Raw genomic sequence first — 21,963 nt, forward strand, 5'->3', positions numbered from 1 at the left:
GCTGAGGCATTGACCAATGGGAAGAGTTGCGGGACCGGAAGGACTCTGGTCCTCCAGCCAATCAGAGCGCGGGGTTTGTGTGACTGAGCTTCACTCCGGCGGAAACTTCCTCCTGGGCCTTCATCAAACAAACCGCCAGACGCCGCTGGTTCTCCAGCATTCTGCAACTTACATCAGCAGTGACAGAAATGATCACCCCCGCCCCCGGCATGAGCTTTACACGTCTGAAGGGGGCCGAGGTAACGGAAGAACTCAAACTCTTCCTGAAAATGTGCAGTGAATGAAGTATCTCTGATCAGGGAGGCATCAAACCTCCACCTTCTCGTCCTGGGGGTGAGCCCTCGAGCAGAACCTCCAGAAAACCGGGGGGGGGGGGGGGGATGGGCTTTACTTATGATGTTCCCTGTGGTGCAAGTGGACACCAGGTCGTTCTCGGCACGAAGAAGTCGGCGATTCTAGTCTGACATTGCTGTGGGACTGGAAAGAAGGTAAAATCTCCGCCCCTCGGGTGCAAAGTTCCCCAAATATCCACATAACCCACCTCCTCACAAGCCGAGACCAACGCCCTAGCTTGTAGGCGGGGGGGGGGGGGGGGGGGTGGTGCCTGGTAACCAGGAGCTTATCCACCAGAGGATATATGTGGCCGTTGAAGTGACCAACCACAAAAGAGTTAGTCGAAGCTAACAGCAAAATCCACAAAAGCCTTTGCAATGAACTCCGGGGAGTCGTTCGGGCATCCAAAGACATTCATTATTGAAACAACATCTCCATGCACCAAACCTCTAATGATCACATATCCATCTCCTTTGTCCTTGGTACAGGTTTCAACCTTAAAAGGGATATTTTTATTAATAAGGATTGCCACACCCATGCTACTTGATGACAAAGAGGCAAAGAAAATCCTTCCCAACCGATCCAGCCTCAATTTACAGTGTACCTCATCATAGAATCCCTACAGTGCAGAAGGATGCCATTCAGCCCATCGATTCCGCATCTGCCTTTGAAAGAGGACCCTACCTAGGCCCATGACTCCACCGTGTCACTGTCCCCCAGTAACCCTACCTAACCTATTTGAACACTAAGGGGCCAATCCACCCAACTTGCACATCTTTGCCCTGTAGGAGAAGCCAGAGAAAACCAACGCAGACATGAGGAGAAGGTGCAAACTCCACCCAGGCAGTCACTCGAGGCCCGAATTTAACTTGTGTCCCTGGTGCTGTGAGGCAGCTGTGCTAACCACTGTGCCACCTTGCCGCACCAAATGAGTTTAAGCTTGATGAGATTCCTGCAATAAAGCTATGTCGACTTTCACCTTAAGAAAGGAGAGGATTTTTTTCCTTCTGATAGGGTGATGGATGCCCCTTACATTCCCTGAGAAAATTTGCAGATTAACTGCTGCCATTAGCTAGACGACAGAGAGAACAGGAACATATTTTCACACCACAGTCGGGTATGCGCCATGACCCCCTCCTCCAACTCATTTTACACCAAAGGCACCAAAATCTCCCCAATCTGCTCCTTTCCCGGATAAAAGCCTCGTCTGTACCAGAGTAGGATAAGTCAACAACACATAAACCCTCCCATAATAACAAAAAGACAAAAGAATCACGACCACAACAGATTCAAGGGGACATTCCTCAATATGACTGAGGACCCGGAGGATTAACCCCACTGCCAGACTATTACCCTCGGGATACCTTCTCTAAACTGAGGAGAAGAAAAGAAGGGCCAACAAGGGAATGGGGATCGAATGTCCTTCCCACATTTTAGACCCACCCGTGAAAACCTGCATCCACCACCACCCACCCGTTGGCAATGGCGCCACTCGGTTCTGCCATGATTAATGTTCGGATAATAGAAGAAAGACGACGGATAATAAGCACACGGCACATCTACCATAACTAAGATAAGATAATATGAGTCCCTGGGACACTCGAGGGAGGAGAAGAAGACATTCAATCGGCCCTCACAGAATAACAACTCCCTTCAACAGGATAAAAGATAACAAATTCAGACAACAAAACAGTGATTAGGAAAGAGTCTGGATTAGTTAGTCCGAGCTGCAAACCATCCCTCCAAATCCTTACCCTTCATGGATTTAATGAAGGCTGATGCAGTAGTCGGATTATCAAAAGACTTGACGGACTTGTCGGATACAATTTACAGGGTCTCAGGATAAAGCGACAGAATTCACTCCCGCAGCCTTGAGTTCCCTTCAAACTTCATCGAAGCCTCGATGCTTCGTTTGTGTGGCTGCCAAAAGAAGGAAATCCTCACTCCCTCATGGAGCCAGGTCCCACCTCACCTTAACTGTCTCCAGGACCCTCTGGTGATCTTCAAGTTGTGGAAGCGAATGATTACAGGCCTGGGATGAAAACTATCTCTCGGCCTCAAAGACAGGATCCAATACCCTTTCTAATTTGAAACACCCAGGCTTCACATCTAGCTTGAGAAAACGTGGCAGCCGGTCCTCGAAGGACCTGACGGGAGCCTCACCCTCCACACCTTCTGGCAGGCCGACAACTCGGATGTTCTTTCTCTGACCCTCGGTTCTCCAAGTCCCCCAGAACCTCCCCCACGGCACTCAGACGGTTCTCCAAGGATTTAATTCCTGCCTCCGCTGAGGAGGCATCTTGCTCAACGTTCAGAATTCTCTCCTTGGGTTCGTCGTTCCTTTTCTTGGTGTTTTACAGCTCGGCCTCATGAGCGCACAGATATTGAGTCAGCTCACTCAGCCTCTGGTCAACAACACGGAGAATGTCGCTGACATAGGTTGGTCAATGACCCCACAAAATAGACGTGCAGGCTTGATGGGCTGAATGGCTGACTGCAGCTCCTGTTTGTTATGGTCTCTGTGTCCAGGACAGGAAGCAGTGAGCATGGATCTGTCAATCAGCTTTAATCAGCACCTTCAGGAGAATTGGGAGGGTGAATATTAGATATAGCAGGGTGAGAATGGAGAATGGTGTGTGTGGGATGGAGATTTACAACTTTTGGGGAATGAGAGAGGAAAGAATGTTCGATAGAAACTACAATTGTCTGTTCTGAATTTCTATCCTGTGCTGACAGTGATGTCTTTTGTAAATTGATTTTACAGGACAGTAGAACAAGAGGAATTACAGACAGAAATCTCAAACTTTACGTCTCAATCTGACTGTGTCTCAATTCCTTGGAACTGAATATCACCGGACTTTGAATCTAGAAGGAGAAATGTTTGTCTAATCTGTCGGCTTCAAAAGATTTTAACCATCAGTGTGACTGGAAAAGCACCGATCCAGACACACCCGAGTGAGAGTTATCCAGAACACTGACTGTGGAAAGAGCTTTAACCAGTTACACAGCCTGAAAAAACATCACATCATTCACAGCAGGGAGAGATCGTACACGTGTTCTGTGTGTGGATGAGGCTTCAACTGACTGCCCGACCTGGAGAGACACGAGGAGACCCAACACATGGAGAAACCATGGAAATGTGGAGACTGTGGGAAGGGATTTAGAGCCCCATCACAGCTGGAAGCTCATAGACGCATTCACACTGGGGAGAGGCCATTCACCTGCTCTGTGTGTGAGAAGGGATTCATTCAGTTATCCGCCCTGCGGACACACCAGCGAGTTCACACTGAGGCGAAGCCATTCACCTGTTCTCAGTGTGAGAAGGGATTTACTACTTTATCGAGCGTGCGGATACATCAGCGAGTTCACACTGGGGAGAAGCCATTCACCTGCTCTGTGTGTGGGAAGGGATTCACTCTGTTATGTGCCCTGCAGACACACCAACGAGTTCACACTGGGGAGAAGCCATTCACCTGTATTCAGTGTGAGAAGGGATTCACTCAGTTATCCAGCCTACAGTCACACCAGAGAATTCACACTGGGGAGAGACCGTTCACTTGCTCTCAGTGTGAGAAGGGATTCACTACTTTATCGAGCCTGCGGAGACACCAGCGGGTTCACACTGGGGAGAGGCCGTTCACCTGTTCTCAGTGTGGGAAGGGATTCACACAATCATCCGACCTGCAGATACACCAGCGGGTGCACACTGGGGAGAGGCCATTCACCTGCTCTCAGTGTGGGTTGGGATTCACTCAGTTATCCGCCCTGCAGTCACACCAGCGAGTTCACACTGGGGAGAGGCCGTTCACCTGCTCTGTGTGTGAGAAGGGATTTGGCGATTCATCCACCCTGCGGATACATCAGCGAGTTCACACTGGGGAGAGGCCATTCACCTGCTCTCATTGTGAGAAGAGACTCACTACTTTAAAGAGCCTGCGGATACATCAGCGACTTCACACTGGAGAGAGGCCGTTCACCTGCTCTCAGTGTGAGAAGAGATTCACCACTTCATCGAGCCTGCGGATACACCAGCGAGTTCACACTGGGGAGAGGCCTTTCACCTGCTCGGAGTGTGAGAAGGGATTCACTCGGTTATCCAGCCTGCAGACACACCAGCGAGTTCACACAGGGTAGAAGCCGTTAACCTGCTCTTAGTGAGAGAAGGGCTTCAGATATCCAAACTGCAGGAACCCAAGCGAGTTCACACCTGGAAGAAGCCATTCACCTGCTCTGAGCAGGGGAAACATTCACTGATCTGTCCTAACTACCGAGACACTAGCGAGTTAATTCTGGGGAGAGACCATTCATCTGCTCTCAATGTGGGGCGGGGTTTTGTGATTCAGCACACCTGTTGTGACTCCAACAAGTTCACAATAAATTACAGATGTTGGCTCCGTTGTTATTGTTTCTGCTCTCACTGACCAGAAAAAGGTGTAATTCTGTTCTCTCTGCATCTAAAGACTATCTCCAGATCATTTGGTGAATTCAGAGTGATGACTGCTCTCAGAGAATTTAAACCTGATGTTCTTCTGTAAAAAGGATTTTTGTCTTACGGATGTTCACAGGAAAGTTTAAGGATTGCTTATAGTATTGTATTCTTTGGGGGGTATATTTGAATTGATGGGTGCTAAGATGTTCACTGTATGTTTTAAAAAGGTTAACTGAGTTCATAGAATAAACATTGTTTTGCTTTAAAAATTACTTTTAAATTTCTGCTGCACCACACCTGTAGAGTGGGCCGTGTGCTCCCCATACCACAATCTAGTAAAAGTTGTGGGTCGGGTGAACTCCATGATACACTTTGGGGTTCTCTAAACCCTGGCCCATAACACATGGTATGAGGGGCAAGTTGTCTGTGGTAGATTGGAAAATTACAATAAACATATCACTGAAAGTGGCAACGCAGGTGGATAAGGAGCTAAGAAGGCAGACGGCATGCTTGTCTTCATTGATGTGGGAATTGACTACACAAAATTGTCATGTTAATGCTGCAGCAGTACAGAACCTTAGTTAGGCCACAGGTGGAATATTGCCTACAATTCTGGTCCTCACCAGATTACCAAAAGCTTGTGGAGGCTTTGGAGAGAGTAGAGAGGAAGTTTACCAGGATGTTGCCTGGCCTGGAGGGTATTAACTATGAGGAGAGGTTGGATAAATTCGGATTGTTTTCATTGGAAAGACGGAGGTTGAGGGACGACCTGATAAAAGTTTACAAAATTATGAATGGCATGAACACAGTGGATAGTCAGAAGCTTTTTGCCAGGTTGTAAAAGTCAATTACCAGGTGAACATAGGTTTAAGGTGTGAGGGGCAAAGTTTAGAGGAGATGTGCGAGGGAAATTTTTTACACAGAGGGTGGTGAGTGCCTGGAACTCGCTGCCGGAGGAGGTGGTGGAAGCAGGTACGATAGTGACGTTTAAGAGGCACCTTGACAAATACATGAATAGGATGGGAATAGACGGATACAGACCCTGGAAGCACAAAAGGTTTTAGTTTAGTCAGACATCATGATCCGAGCAGGCTTGGTGGGCCGAAGGGCCTGTTCCTGTGCTGTACTGTCCTTTGTTCTTTGTATGACAGTAGACAATAGACAGGCAACCACTCGCATTTTATTTACATAAAATATAGATTCCTTTAAGAGGCAAAAATTAAACAGCAAAAGTGAAGCTATCGTGGCGAACAAGAAAAGTTAAAGATTCCATTAGATCAATGGAGGAGACAATATAGTAGTGAGCCTGAGGATTGGGAACTTGTGTCAGAATTCAGCAAAGGAGGATCAAGAAACTGATAAATAGCCATGTGAGAGCAAACTGAGGAGAACTGGAAAAGCTCCTGTAGGAATATGAAAAGGAAAAGATTAGCAAAGACCAATGTGGGTCCATTCCAGGCAGAGACAGGAGAGTTTATAATGGGGAATAAGGAAATGGCAGAGAAACTAAACAATGTGAGTCTGTCTTCACAGAGGAAGATATAGAAATCATCCCAAAAACACGAGAGAACCAAGGAACTATTGAGCACGAGGAACTGCAAGAGATTAGTATTAGTGCAAAAGCAGCACTGGAGAAAATAATGGGATTGACAGTTAATAAATCCCCAAAAGCTAATGCTCGACATCCCAGAGTGTTGAAAGAGGTGGCTGTAGAGATAGTGGATACATTGGTGATCATCTTTCAAAATTCTATAGATTCTGGAATGGTTCCTGCAGATTGGAAGGTGGTTAATGTAACCCCAATATTTAAGGAGAGAGAGAAAATGGGGAACCACAGACCCATTAGCCTGACATCAGTCGGAGGGAAAATGCTACAATCTATTATAAAGGATGTGATAACATGCGAATTAGGAGCAGGAGTAGGCCAATCGGCCCCTCGAGCCTGCTCAACCATTCAATAAGTTCCCGGCTGATCTGATTGTGACCTCAACTACACAGAGGCTCCTTGGAAAATAAATTTGGGAGAGCATAAGAATATTCTTTATTGGCTTCCGGTGGGGTGGGCGAGCAGGGTGGCCGCAAAAAAAAGAGCTCCCGCCCGTAGCCGCGATTCGCGGCGATTTCGGGGAAATCCATGAGACCCCACGCAGTCCCCGACTATCATCGGCCTTTGGGGCCGCCACGAGCAGCCAGCGGGGCCGGTTTAAAAGCCGGCGAAGAACCCCGTGCGGGTGTTGGGAGGCGGAGGCTGAGGCGTCGGGCCCGGCAGGTCGGAGCAGCGGAGGCGGAGCTACGAAGAGGTCAAGGCGGCAGGCCCGAGCGCCATGTAGGGAGGGTGCTCCACGTCGGATGGCTCCCACCTAGGAAGAAGAAGGTTTGAAGCCTGGTCCCAGGTGAATGTAGAGGAGAAAGAAAGAAGATTCATGGAAGTTTGTTAAAAAGTTTTTTTTTCTCAAAAAAGAAGAATGTCAGATTGATGAAGGGCAGGAGGGTGAAGGGGGAGAGAGGAGAAAGGAAAGAAGATAAAAAACAATAAGCTGCTAAAAGATGCGAAAAGCAGCGTCAAAGAAAGGAGGAAACGTGGGTTCGCCGCCGAAGGAGAAGACGAGCAAAAGAAAAGTGTTGACAGGATGGCGGAAGCCGAACTGCAAGGCGGGACCGCACTACTTATGGTGGAGAAGATGACCGAGGTGATGGTGGTGGAGTTGGAAAAACGTTTGGTGAGGCACATGGAGATCCTGAGGAAAGAGATGGTGGTCGTGGTGAGGTCATTGTTGGAGGAGGCAAATCGGCCCGATCAGGGTGGAGGTGGCAAAAGCATTGGCCGAGGTGAGAGAGCCGGGCGAGAAGATGAAGGAGGTGGAGGAGGCCGTGACACGACATAGCGACCAGGTCCCCTCGATGGGAGACGAGCTGCGGAGGGTGGTGGAGGTTAACAGAGGGCTCCGAGCAAAGCTGGAAGACTTGGAAAACCGCTCAAGGCGGCACAATTTGAGAATTGTGGGCTTGCCCGAAGGGACAGAGGGCCCAAGGCCAACGCAATACTTCGCTAAGAAGTTAGCGGAGCTGATGGGGGAGGGTGAGAACCCCACCCTGTACGAGCTAGACCGAGCTCATCGGTCATTAAGGCCGAAGCCCAAAGTGAACGAGCCACCAAGGGCAGTAATTATCTGCTTCCATAAGTTTTGCATGAAGGAGAAAGTATTAAGCTGGGCGAAGCAGAAGCGTGAGGTGCTGTGGGATGGTACTGCGGTTCGGATCTACCAGGATTGGACGGTGGAGTTGGCAAAAAGACGAGCGGCGTTTGGGCGAGTGAAGGCGGCTTTGTACAAGAAGGGGGTGCGATTTGGTGTGGTGTACCCGGCGAAGTTGAGAGTAACATATAAAGCCAAAGACTTTTATTTTGAGACAGCGGAGGCGGCTGAGGCGTTCGTGAGGGCAGAAGGCTTGGGACAGACGTGAAGAGCGGAACAGGAAGAAAGACTGTGGACTGTTTGAGCGGCTGGAAAATGTACAAATGTTACAACTTTTTTTTAACTGATTTGTATTGAAATTTGAAATTTACTTCTCTTTGCATTGTTGCAGAGTTCCAGTTAATGGTGTTCTGTGTTGCGACGGTTAAATGTTATGTTAGTGAATTGTAGGGGTTGGATTGTTGGGTTTGTTTTGCTGTTTCTTTCTCTGGGACTGGGTGGAAGGGGGCGACAGGTATTGGAGGGGGGGGGGGAGGGGGGGGAGCCACCCGCGCTAGCTAACTAGAGTCAGTTAGTGAACGGGGGTGAGGTGAGAGGAGGACTGCGGACGTTGGAGCCTGGGTAGCAGACTTCAATGGGCCTACGAGGCGAGCAAGAGGGGGTGGAGGGAGAGATGTTGGGGGATGTTTTTGTAGGGGGGGGTTCTTGGGAGGGGGGGAAGGGGTTTGATGTTAACAATGGACAGGGGCGGGTCAGGCTTATGGGGGAGGGCCCGGTGGTATGGTGATGGTGGATAAGAAAGGTGGGGGGGGTGAGAGACCCCCAGTAAGGATAATCACGTGGAACGTGAGAGGGCTAGGAGGTCTGGTCAAGAGGTCAAGGGTGCTTGAACATCTTAAAAGTTTGAAAGCCGATATAGCAATGCTGCAGGAGACTCACTTGAGGGTGAAGGACCAGGTGAGACATAAAAAGGGCTGGGTTAGCGTTTAGTGTTTCACGCCGGATTTGATGGAAGGGCTCGAGGGGTAGCGGTGCTGGTCAGCAAAAGGGTACGCTTCCAGATGGAGAAGGTGGTGGCAGATCAGGGGGGTAGACATGTGATTGTGACAGGGGCATTGGAGGGGAGATTAGTGGCTCTGTTAAGTGTATACGGTCCCAATTGGGACGATGTGGGATTCGTGAGGAAGGTGGTTGGGGTTATTCACGACTTAGACACGCATGAGCTGATTGTGGGGGGGGGGTCTGGAACCTGGTGCAGGAACCAAGGTTGGACAGATCATGGCCACGCTCGCTGGTCCCATCAGGGGGGGCGAAGGCGCTGGCTGGGCTAATGGTGGAAATGGGAGGGGTGGACCCTTGGTGGTTCCTGCACCCAAGGGAACGGGAGTATTCGTTTTTCTCAGCGGTCCATAAGGTATACTCGCGGATCTACTTTTTTGTGGTGGGGAAGGCTTTGCTGGCTGGAGTCAAGGGGTCGTAATACTCTGCAATTGCAGTGTCAGATCACGCTCCACATTGAGTGGATATGGTGCTAGAGAAGGGGGCAGCGCAGAGACCGGGGTGGAAACTGGATGTGGGGCTTTTGGGGAACCAAGTATTCTGAGAGAAAATTGAAACGGTAATTAAGGAATATGTAGGTTTCAATTGTACGGGTGAGGTGTCGAAGGCAGTCATCTGGGAGGCTCTAAAGGCAGTGGTGAGAGGTGAGGTAATTTTGTTTAAGGCTAGGGTGGATAAGGAGGAGAGGTTGGAGCGGCAGAGGGTAATAGATGAGATGTTGGAGGTAGATAGGAGGTATGCAGAGGATGGGGACCCGGCAAAGCTGGAAAAGAGGAAGGAACTACAGCCGAGCTTCAACCGACTGTCCACCAGGAAGGCGGTGCGCCAACTGAGACGAGCAAGGGGTACAGTTTATGAACATGGAGATATGTTAGCAGGTCAGCTCCGGAGGGAGGCAGCGGCAAGGGAAATTCTTCAGGTGAAGGATAGGGCAGGGAAGTTGGTGGTGGCCCCAGTGCTGATTAACAAGGTTTTTGAGGAGTTTTATGAGAGGTTGTACAAGTCAGAGCCACTCGGAGGAGACCGTGAGATGCAGGAATTTCTCGATGGGTTGGAGTACCCGAGGCTAGGGGAGGGGGACAGGGCTACATTAGAAGGAGCAATAATGGAGCAGGAGATAAAGGATGCGATTGGGAGGATGCAGTCGGGGAAGGTGGCAGGGCCGGATGGGTTTCCGGTGGAATATTATAAAAAATTTAAGGATAGGTTGGCACCCCTGATGGTGGGGATGTTTGAGGAGGCGATAGGGAAGGGGGTGTTGCCACAAACCTTGGGGCAGGCATCGATGTCCCTGTTACTAAAAAAAGATAAAGATCCGACTGAGTGTGGGTCGTATCGGCCCATATCACTTCTGAATGTGGACGTAAAAGTGTTGGCGAAGGTACTGGCGGGTAGGCTGGAGGAGTGCCTTCCGAAGGTAATAGGGGAAGATCAGACGGGGTTCGTGAAAGGGAGGCAGCTGTTTTCGAACATTAGGAGGGTTTTGAACGTTGTTATGGCACCGGCGGAAAGAAAGGAAACAGAGGTAGTTGTGGCATTGGACGCCGAGAAGGCGTTTGATCGGGTAGAATGGGGGTACCTGATGGCAGTACTGGAGCGGTTTGGGATTGGACCAAGGTTTGTGAACTGGGTAAAGCTATTATATAAGGAACCGAAGGCGAATGTCCGCACAAATAATATCAGTTCGAGATATTTCTCTCTCCACCGTGGGACGAGACAGGGATGTCCTATGTCCCCCCTGCTGTTTGCACTTGCGATTGAGCCGTTGGCCATCGCATTGAGAAGTTCGGGAGCATGGAAAAGAATAGTGCGGGGGGGGGGGGGGGGGGTGGATAGAGCATAGCGTGTCCTTATATGCCGACGACTTGCTGCTGTATGTGTCGGAGCCGAGTGCGTCGATAGGAGGAATATTGGTGCTACTGCGGGTATTTGGGTCTTTCTCGGGGTACAAGTTGAACCTGGACAAGAGTGAGTACTTTGTGGTGTCTCGGCCGGGGGTGGGGGCAGGGGTGGGGGGGCTGCCATTCCGTAGAGCAGGGACTCATTTTAGGTATCTGGGGGTGCAGGTTGCCCGGGAGTGGGGGAGGCTTTGTAGGTACAATATCACTAGTTTGGTGGGGAGAGTGAAAGCCGATCTGTTTTCAATGCCTACCGATTTTCCTGCCAAATACTTTTTTCAGGGAGATTGAGGGAAGGATTACCTCATTCATATGGGGAGGGAAGGTGGCCAGAGTGAGAAAGGTGCTGCTACAGAGGGGAAGGCAGGCAGGGGGTTTGGGTCTCCCGAACTTGTTGTACTACTACTGGGCGGCGAATGTGGAGAAAGTGCGGAGCTGGGTCAGACGGGTGGATTCTCAGTGGGTCAGAATGGAGGAGAGTTTGTGCAGGGGGTGGGGGTTGAAGGCACTTGCAACAGCGCCGCTCCCGATAGCTCCGGGGAAATATTCAGGGAGTCCGGTAATAATAGCTTCATTGAAAATCTGGAGGCAGTTTTGCCAACACTTCGGGTTGGGTTTAGGGTCAAGGGAAATGCCGATTCGGGGGAACCACAGATTTGAGCCAGGGAGGTGGGATGGAAGTTTTTGGAAATGGGAAGAGAAGGGGATTAAGACGCTAAAAGATTTGTTTCTTCGGGGTCGGTTTGCAGGATTGTGGGAGCTGGAAGTGAAGTATGGGCTAGAGCAGGGAGAAGGGTTTAGGTACATGCAGGTTTGGGATTTTGCCAGGAAGGAGATACAGAGCTTCCCAGAGGAACCGGCCTCCACATTGCTGGAGGAGGTGTTGACGACAAGGGGACTGGAGAAGGGGGCAGTGTCAGCGGTGTACGCAGCTATTCTGGAAGAGGATAAGGCACCACTGGAAGGGATCAAAGCAAAGTGGGAGGAAGAGCTGGGAGAGGTTATAGAGGAGGGGGTCTGGTGTGAGGTGCTCCGGAGAGTGAATGCCTCCACCTCATGTGCGAGGTTGGGGCTGATACAGCTGAAGGTGGTATATAGAGCGCACCTCACGAGGATGAGGATGAGCTGATTTTTTGAAGGAGTAGAGGATGTGTGTGAGCGTTGCGGGAGGGGGCCTGCGAATCACATTCATATGTTTTGGTCCTGTCCAAAGCTAGGGGAGTACTGGAAGGAGGTGTTTCGGGTAATTTCCAAGGTGGTGCGTGTGAAACTGGACCCGGGTCCCCAGGAGGCCATATTCGGGGTGTCGGACCAGCCAGGGTTGGAAATGGGTGCGGAAGCAGATATCATAGCCTTCGCCTCGTTGATCACCCGAAGCGGATCCTGCTGGGATGGAGAGCAGCCTCCCCACCCAGTGCCCTGGCGTGGCGGGGGGACCTGTTGGAATACTTGACCCTTAAGAAGGTTAAGTTCGAACTGAGGGGAAGTCGGAGGGGTTCTACAAGTCATGGGCACTATTTATTATGCACTTTCAAGAACTGGATAACATCGACATTAGTTGGGGGGGGGGGGGGGGGCGGGTGGCTGTGTAGATTAAGGGTGACTACGGGTAATCCCTGATTCCTTTTTGTCATTTGTTTATGTAAACATGTGGGCTGAGGTTTGGGGGTTGGTGGGCGGATGGGATCGTTGTTATTATGGGGATTGACATATCTTGCTGATTATTGTTTATTGTTGATGGGTGTAAATGTGGGAGAAAATGTGAAAAAGTAGAATAAATTTTTTTTAAAAATAAATAGAAAAAGGAAATAGAGGCACTGGAGAAGATGCAACAAAGATTCACAAGAATAATACCAGAACTGAGAGCATTTTTATCATAGAATTTGCATAGAAGGGGGCTATTCGGCCCATCGAGTCTACACATGCCCTTGAAAGAGCACCCTACATAAGCCCACACCTCCATCCTATCCCCATAACGCAGTAACCCCACCTAACTGTTGGACATTAAGGGCAATTTATCACGGCCAATCAACCTAACCCGCACATTTTTGGACTGTGGGAGGAAACCGGACCACCCGAAGGAAGTCCACGCAGAGACGGGGAGAACGGGCAGACTCCGCACAGACAGTGACCCAAGCCGGGAATCGAACCCAGGTCCTTGGCACTATGATGCAACAGTGCTACCCACTGTGCTACCTGCCGCCCCATTGCACATTAACCCTCAGGAAAGGCTGGGGCTGCTTTTCGCTAGAAAAAAAAAGACTCGAGGGTGATCTGATGGAAGTCCTTAAGATTATGAAGAGTTCAATAATCCAATAGGGATTTGATGAGAAACCTCTTTACCCAGCGAGTGGTGAGAATGTGGAACTCACTACCACAGCGAGTGGTTGAGGGGAACAGCATGAATACATTGAAAGGGAACCGAGATTCATAGAATCATTGAATTTACAGTGTAGAAGGAGACCATTCAGCCCATCGAGCCTGCACTGGCCCCTGGAAGCATACATGAGGTAGAAAGGAATAGAAGGATATGCTGATGGGGGAGATGAAGAGGGGTGGGTGGAGGCTCATGTGGAGCATCAATACTGACAGAGACCAATTGTGTTGTTGCGCTCCGAGGTTCAAAGAGCATCAAACTAATAAAGATTTTGACCAATGAAGGAATTTTATTTCCCTATTAAGGGGCAATTTAGTGTGGCCAATCCACCTACCCTGCACATCTTTGGGTTGTGGGGTGAGACCCACGCAGACACGGGGAGAATGTCCACACGGACAGTGACCCGGAGCCGGGATGAAACCCGGGTCCTCGGTGCCGTGAGGCAGCAGTGCTAACCCCTGCACCACCGCGCCGCTCTGACATCAGCTATTTGTGAAGGGGATATGATAATGCACGGTTTGAATAAACTGCACATACACTGTATTTCCCAAAATAATTCCATTATATTCCTCCATGTCCAGTTGTATCTGTGCCTTTTCCATGTAAGGTTTACTGAACAGTAAGGATATCTCCTCAGATCAGTGATGGCAGACTCGGCTAGTGAGTGGGCCGCATGAGTGACCCTCATTCATCTCTGTGTCGGCAAGATTGAAATCCACTAACTGTGACCTATCTATCAGATTAAATACATTTAATACACACCAAATATTTCATAACGAGTTATAGAAAATGCTTAGTTCAATTCATTTATATTTTAATTGAACTATCAACTTCAAATGTTAAAAATAAAATATTTACACTTTGGATGCAGAGGGAGTGCACGGCTCACAGTCAATGTTGTGCAATCAGAATGCTCCTCACTTCACTTCCCCTCGCTTCACATGTGTCAAGTCAAGTCGCCATAGTGCCAGTTGACCACAGGCTGCCTTCCCCTTTGACAGGGAGAGCTGAGATATGGTGATTTAACTGGAGGATCACCATACCTCAGGTGAAGGCCAAGGTTGAGAAGGCAAAGCCTTCATGAATAACCTCAGCCAGTACGGGAATTGAACACGTGCTGTTGGCCTCGCTCTGCATCATAAACAAGCTGTCCAGTGGATCACTTCAGTAATACCGGTAGAAAAAAACTATGTGGATGGGAATTGGTGGAATATGGCAACCCTGCCTGTGGGCAACAGTCAGCAAAATGTTTATTGTGGGCCGCGCTCAGAACCCAGATGGGCTGCATGTGGCCCCCAGGCCGCTGGTTTCCCACAACTGCTGTGTGTGTGGGAAGGGATTCACTCAGTCATCCCACATGCTGAGACACAAATGAGCTCACACTGGGGACAAACCGTTCATGTGCTCTGACTGTGGGAAGGGATTCAAACATTCATCCACCCTTCTGACACATTAGAGAGTTCACACAGGGGAGAGACCATTCACCTGCCCGAAGTGTGGGAAGGGATTCAGTGAGTCATTCAATTTTCTGACTCGCCAGCAGGTTCACACTGGGGAGAGGCCTTTCACCTGCACTGTGTGGGGGAAGCGATTCACTCATTCTTCTAACCTGCGAATACGCCAAGTCACTCACACCAATGAGAGTCCCTTTAAATGCTCTGCCTGTGGGAGTGGCTTCAAAAGTTCTCAAGAACTGATGTCCCACCAGCGCACTCACACTGAGGAGAGACCGTTCAGCTGCTCTGACCTTGGGAAGAGGTTTCTAGGTCATCCAACATGCTGGAACACCAGAGAGTTCACACAAGGAGAGGCCATTCACCTGCTCTGAGTGTGAGAAAGGATTTATTCAGTTATCCAAACTGCAGATGCACCAATGAATCCACATCGGACAGAGGCCATTCACTTGCTCTGATTGTGGGAATGGATTCTGTGATTCATCCACCCTGAAGCCACACCAGTAGAGAGAGGTCGTTCATCTGATCTATTTGTGGAAAAGGATTCACTCTGCTATGCATCCTGTTGAGACAGCAGAGTGTTCAGAAGTGATGACAGGGATTGGCTTCTGCTGTTATTGCTGCTGTTAATCACATCCAGGACTGAACCATCTTCATTCTGACACTTAGTGAGGTTGGACGGTTAGAGGGTTTCTTTCTGCTGGACTGGCCGGTCTCACGACTTTGCTTCCAGTGGGCTGATGCGCTTCGAGTCTGGGAGAGTACATCTCCTTTGAATTAATCCACAAAAGGTCACTTCCCACAACCGAGTGAATCCCTTCCCGCAGTCAGACAGGTGAACGGTCTCTCCCCGGTGTGAACTCATTGGAGTGTCAGCAGGCTGGATAATTGAGTGAATCCGATCCCACAAATGGAGCAGGTTAATGGCCTCTCCCTGGTATGAACTCGCTGGTGAGTCGGAAGGCTATATGAATCACGGAATCCTTTTCAGCAAGTAGAGCAGGTGAACACCACATCCCGGTGAACACTTTCTCCCCAGTGTGAATGCACTGGTCGATCATCTGGCTGAATGACTCAGTGAATCCCTGTCCACATGCAGAGCATTTGAAAGGCCTCTCCAGAGTGTGAATTTACTGCTGTGTCTGCAAGGTGGATAAATTACTGAATCCTTTCCCACATTCAGAGCAGGTGAATGGCTTCTCCCCATTGTGAGCTCTTTGATGTGGCAGCAGGTGGGATGACTGAGTGAATCCCTTCCCACACACAGAGCAGGTGAGTGGCCTCTCCCCAGTGTGACGACATTGATGAGTTTCCAGCACAGATGGGGATCTGAATCCTTTCCCACAGTGCCCACATTTTCAGGTGCAGGCGTCCTTGAGACTCTCCAGGTTTCATAATCAGTTGAAGCCTCGTCCACAGCAAAAACGTGCAGGATTTCTCTCCGCTCTGAATGGTGCGATGTTTTATCAGGCTGTGTAATTGGTTAACACCAGAGCGGCACGGTGGTGCAGTGGTTAGCACTGCTGCCTAGGGTGCGGAGGACCCGGGTTCGATGCCGGCTCCTTGTCTGTGTGGAGTTGCACATTGCCTCCATGTCTGCATGGGTCTCATCCCCCCCAACCCAAAGTTGTGCAGGTTAGGTCGATTGGTCGCACTAAATTGCCCCTTAATTGGACAGAATAATTGAGTATTCTAAATTTATAAAACAAAGTAATTGGTTGACGCTTTTTCCAGTCAGTTCCTTGGAACGCATTTATCCAGGTGTCTGTGTGTCTTGGTGCTTTAAAATCTCTTGAGACAGACAAACATTTCTACTTCTAGGTTCAAAGTCCGATGATATTCAGGTCCCAAGGAATCGAGTGACTTTGTCAGACCCAGATGCGAGATTTACTTTCAGATTTCTGTCTGTAAATCCTCACTTTCTAATGTAAAAGGAGATTATAAATATCATCACTGTCAAATAAAATAGAAATTCAGAAGACAATTCTAGTTTCAATGGAATATTTTTCCTCCCTCGTTCCCCTCAAGCTGTAAATTTCCATCCCACATACTCCCTCCATTCTCACTCTGCTGTATCTAATATTAACCCATGATTAGATATATGGGGTAGTGGGGGGGAAGTTTATTTCGGCAGTGAGTGCTGATGACTTGGAACTCACTACCTAGTGGTGCAAGTTGAGACGATAAGATTATTTGAAACTGAACGTAGAAGGGCACATGAAGGAAATAAACTTGCAGAGGTATGGTGATATCAAGGAGAAATGGGACAGCCTGAATTGTTCTGCAGAGAGTCGGCATGGACTCAAGTGACTGAATGGATTCCTTCTGTGCTGAAATAAAACTGTGAAATTATTCACAGACCTATATCAGAAGACAAGAAATAATAATAAATGGCTTAACCCCTTTAATGTGAACATTATGAAAGAGACCATTCTTTTAGCCAGACAAATAAATATGTCAAGCTGAGGGAGCAAAGGATGTCAATGTCTTTCAGAGAGAGAGACAGAGAGACCTGGGCCAAGCTTTTCAGAGTCTGCACCCTCCCTGGATTCGCTTCCTTTCCTTCAGTTGCTGCAAGTGACCAATGTCCCCCCAGAATGAGAAAGGAAATGGAAAGGGGGAAACACTGAGCTCCCAGATGAGGAGGAAGTTTTAGTCTGAAACTCATTGTCCAACCTCCGAATTGTGACGTCACAATGAAGCCCTGCCTGAATCAACCAATACCAAATCACTCAGCTCCACGGTGACGTCTGCGGGTTCCAGTGCGCAGTCCCGTCCCCATTGTTCCCCCTCCCCCGACACCTCCTCCAGACACGGATTCCAGGCAACCGGCTGACGGCTCCCGCCAGAGCGAGAAGCCTCTCGGTGATCTCCGCCCAGGTCCGGGACTGCGCATGTTCAAGGGGCGGGTTGGTGCGCATGTGCGGGGAGGCCCCGCCCCTTGACCCTCATGCAGAAATATTGACCAATGGCAAACTGGGAGGACCGGAAGGCCTCTTCACCGCCTGCCAATCAGAGTTCCTTCATTGTCTACCTGCAGACTTTGGAAATTGAGCTTGTTAACCTGCTCATTCCTGCCCAGCAAAGCTGCTGCTCCTCACTCTGAATGAGCTTGAGCTTCACACCTCCTCCCGTCTCCAACATCTGTGAGTAAAACACTTTATTTTCTCCCCCTTTCCATTTCTTTTCTCATTCTCACCTTCAATTGGTGACTTGCAGCAACTGAAGGGAAAGGAAGTGAATCCAGGGAGGGTGCAGACTCTGGAAAGCTTGGCCCAGGTCTCTCTCTCTCTCTCTCAAAGACATTGACATCCTTTGCTCCCTCAGTTTGACACATTTATTTGTCTGGCTAAAAGGATGGTATCTTTCCCAATGCTCACAGCTCTGTCACTCTGCCCCTCCGAATCCGCTCCCTGAAGACGATGTATGGGGTAGTTTTTGGCGACTAGGTATTGGGGAATGAGAGAGGAAAAAATGTTCCATAGAAACAAGAGTTGTCGGTTATGAATTTCTATCCTTCACTTTTGTAAACTCGTTTTGTAAACTCCTTTTATAGGATATTAGAAGAGGAGGAATTACAGACAGAAATCTCAAACGTAACCTCTCGATGTGACGGAGTCACTCTATTCCTTGGGACCTGAATATCATCAGCCTTTGAATCTAGAAGGAGAAATGTTTGTCTGTTCTGTCGGCTTCAAAAGATTTTAGCCATCAGTGTGACTGGAAAAGCACCGAGACACACACACCCGAGTGAGAGTGTTCCAGAGCACTGACTGTGGAAAGAGCTTTAACCGGTTACACAGCCTGAAAAAAAGATCACACCATTCACAGCGGGGAGAGACCGTACACGTGTTCTGTGCAGGAGGCGTCAACTGCTTGTCTGACCTGGAGAGACACGAGGAGACCCAAAACATGGAGAAACCGTGGAAATGTGGGAACTGTGGGAAGGAATTCAGATCCCCATCTGTACTGGAAGCTCATCGACGCATTCACACTGGGGAGAGGCCCTTTACCTGCTCTGTGTGTGGGAAGGGATTTGCTGTGTTATCCAACCTGCGGGCACACCAGCGAATTCACACCGGCGAGAAGCCATTCAGCTGCTCTCAATGTGGGAAGAGATTCAGTGATTCATCCAACCTGCGGAATCATCAGCTAATTCACACTGGGGAGCGACTGTTCACCTGCTCTCAGTGTGGGAAGAGATTCACTCAGTTATCCCAGCTGAAGAGTCACCAACGGGTTCACACTGGCGAGAAGCCATTCACCTGCTCTCTGTGTGGGAAAGGATTCACTGAGTTATCCAGCCTGAAGAAACATCAGCGAGTTCACACTGGGGAGAGGCCATTCACCTGCTCTCAGTGTGGGAAGGGATTCCGTGTTTCATCCGTACTAGTGAAACACCAGCGAGTTCACACTGGAGAGAGGCCATTCACCTGCTCTGCTTGTGGCAAGTGATTTACTGAGCTATCCATATTGAAGAAACACCAGCGAGTTCACACAGGGGAGAGGCCATACACGTGCTCTCAGTGTGGGAAGAGATTCACTCGGTCAGACACCCTGCAGTCACATGAGCGAATACACACTGGGGAGAGGCCATGCAAATGCCCTCAGTGTGGGAAGGCATTCTATGTTTCAACCAGCCTACGGTCACATCAGCGAGTTCACACTGGGGAGAGGCCGTTCACCTGCTCTCAGTGTGGGAATGGATTTATTCACTCATCCAGCCTGCGGACACAACAACGACTTCACACCGGATAAAGGCCACTCGTGCCCACAGCCTGGGAAGGAAATCTGTGATTCATCGCAGCTGCTGATTCGCCAAGTTCACAAGTGATTACAATGGTTGGATTCTGTTATTGTTTCTGCTTCAATTACATCCAGGACTGCATTTTGTTCATTCTGACAGTTGGCCAATGGGGATGGTCAGACGATTTCTTTCTGCTGGACTGCCGGTCTCACGAGGTTGCCTCCAGTGGGCTGATGCTCTTTGAGACTTGTTGCAATTGCCTGGTTCTAAATTTCACGAGGATCACAGACTGAAAGAGTGTTTGTAAGTTTGAAGATATTTAGTTCCCATTTCTGTTTGGAACCCCCAAAGCTTGCCACCTTGCCATGGAGATGGGCTGTGGTGGTTATATGTTTTTTTTCTGTTTAATTTATTTGGGTGTTCCTCACAGAAGAAAACTATGAGGGTATGAAATAAATGAAATGAAAATCGCTTATTGTCACAAGTAGGCTTCAAATGAAGTTACTGTGAAAAGCCCCTAGACGCCACATTCCGGTGCTTGTTCGGGGAGGCTGGTAGGGGAATTGAACTGTGCTGCTGGCCTGCCTTGGCCTGCTTTCAAAGCCAGCGATTTAGCCCTGTGCTAAACAGCCCCCTCGGGGGGGGCAAGTTGTTTGAGGTGGATTGGGAAACAGGGATTAGCTAATATTAAAGGAAATATGACATATTTACCAGCTGGTCAGTTAGCTCAGTTGGCTGGTTCATGATGCGGAGCGACGCCAACAGCATGGGTTCAATTCCCCTACAGAGGTTATTCATGAAGGCCCTGCCTTCTCAACATTGCCCCTCACCTGAAGTGTGGTGACCCTCAAGTAAGTAATCACCAGTAAGCTCTCTCTCTCTCAAAGGGGAGAGCAGCCCATGGTCCTTTCATTTTACAGAATACAACAAGATTCCTTTAAGGAACACAAATCAAAGTTAAAGATCCCATTAGATCAAAGGAAGCGGCTCTTGAAGTGGCCAAAACAGTAGTAAGCCTGAGGATTGGGAACTTGTTTCGAATTCAGCAAGAGAGGACCAAGAAACTGATAAAGAAAAAATAGAATATGAGAGCAAACTGGGGAGAAACATAAAAACCCACTGGAAAAGCTCCTATAGGAATGTGAAAAGGAAAAGATTAGCAAAAACCAACATGGGTCCATTCCAGGCAGAGACAGGAGAGTTTATAATGGAGAATAAGAAAATGGCAGAGAAACTAAACAATGTGTGTCTGTCTTCATGGAGGAACATACAGAAAATTGTTCAAAAACTCAAGGGAACCAAGGAACTGGTGTTCAAGAGGGACTGAAAGAGATTAGTATTAGTAACAAAGTAGTATTGGAGAAATTAATGTGGGTTGAAAGTTAATAAATCCCACAAAGTTGATGCTCTACATCCCAGAGTGCTGAAAGATGTGGCTGTAGAGATAGTGGATACATTGGTGATCATCTTTCAAAGATTCTACAGATTCTGGAATGGTTCCTGCAGGTTGGAAGGTGGTAAATGTAACCCCAATATTTAAGGAGGGAGAGAGAAAACGGGGAACCACAGACCCATTAGCCTGACATCAGTAGGAGGGAAAATGCTACAATCTATTATAAAGGATGTGATAACAGACGATTTAGGAGCAGGAGTAGGCCACTCGGCCCCTCGAGCCTGCTCCACCATTCAATAAGTTCACGGCTGCTCTGATTGTAACTTCCAATCCACATTCCCGCTACCCTCCCGATAACCTTTCACCCTCTTGCTTACCAAGAATCTATCCAGCTCTGCCTTCAAAATATTCACAGACTCTGCTTCCACTGCCCTTTGAGGAAGAGTGCTCCAAAGACTCATGACCCTCAGAGAGAAAAAAGTTCTCCTCTGCCTTAAATGGGCAAGTTATTACTTTTAAAGTGACTCCAATTTCTAGATTCTTCCACAAGAGGAAACATCCTTTCCACATCCACCCTGTCAAGGCCCCTCAGGATCTTTTACGGTTCAATCAAGTCATTAAACTCCCTCGGACACAAGCCCAGCCTGTCCAATCATTCCTCCTAAGACCAGCCTCCAATTCCAGGTATGAGTCCAGTAAACCTTCTCTGAACTGCTTCCAACACATTGACATCATTCCTTAAATGAGAGCAATACTGTACACAGTGCTCCAGATGTGGTCTCACCAATGTCCTTTGTAACTGAAGCATGACCTCCCTACTTTTGTATTCAATTCCCCTCACAATAAACAATAACATTCTATTAGCTTTCCTAATTACTTGCTGTACCTGTATACTCGCCTTTTGTGATTCATGCTCTTGGACACCCAGATCCCTCTGAATCTCAGAGCTCTGCAATCTCTCACCATTTAGATTATAAGCTTTTTTTATTCTTTCGACCAAGATGGACAATTTCACATTTTTCCCTCATTATGCTCCATTTGGCAGATTTGTTCCCACTCACTTAACCTACCTATATCAC

At 48.7% G+C, this 21,963-nt stretch overlaps 1 protein-coding gene across 1 annotated transcript; it reads left to right on the top strand.

Annotated features, from left to right (window-relative positions):
• Positions 1-56: 56 nt before the first annotated feature.
• On the top strand, positions 57-19,968 carry LOC140417953 (uncharacterized). The gene is given in 3 exon segments (XM_072501384.1): positions 57-488; positions 3,098-4,461; positions 18,477-19,968. Coding segments are annotated over 2 exon segments (2,034 nt in total). The 5' UTR covers positions 57-488; positions 3,098-3,453; the 3' UTR covers positions 19,503-19,968.
• Positions 19,969-21,963: the final 1,995 nt, after the last annotated feature.

This window comes from Scyliorhinus torazame, chromosome 5 (assembly GCF_047496885.1).
Source record: "Scyliorhinus torazame isolate Kashiwa2021f chromosome 5, sScyTor2.1, whole genome shotgun sequence".
NCBI lineage: Eukaryota > Metazoa > Chordata > Chondrichthyes > Carcharhiniformes > Scyliorhinidae > Scyliorhinus > Scyliorhinus torazame.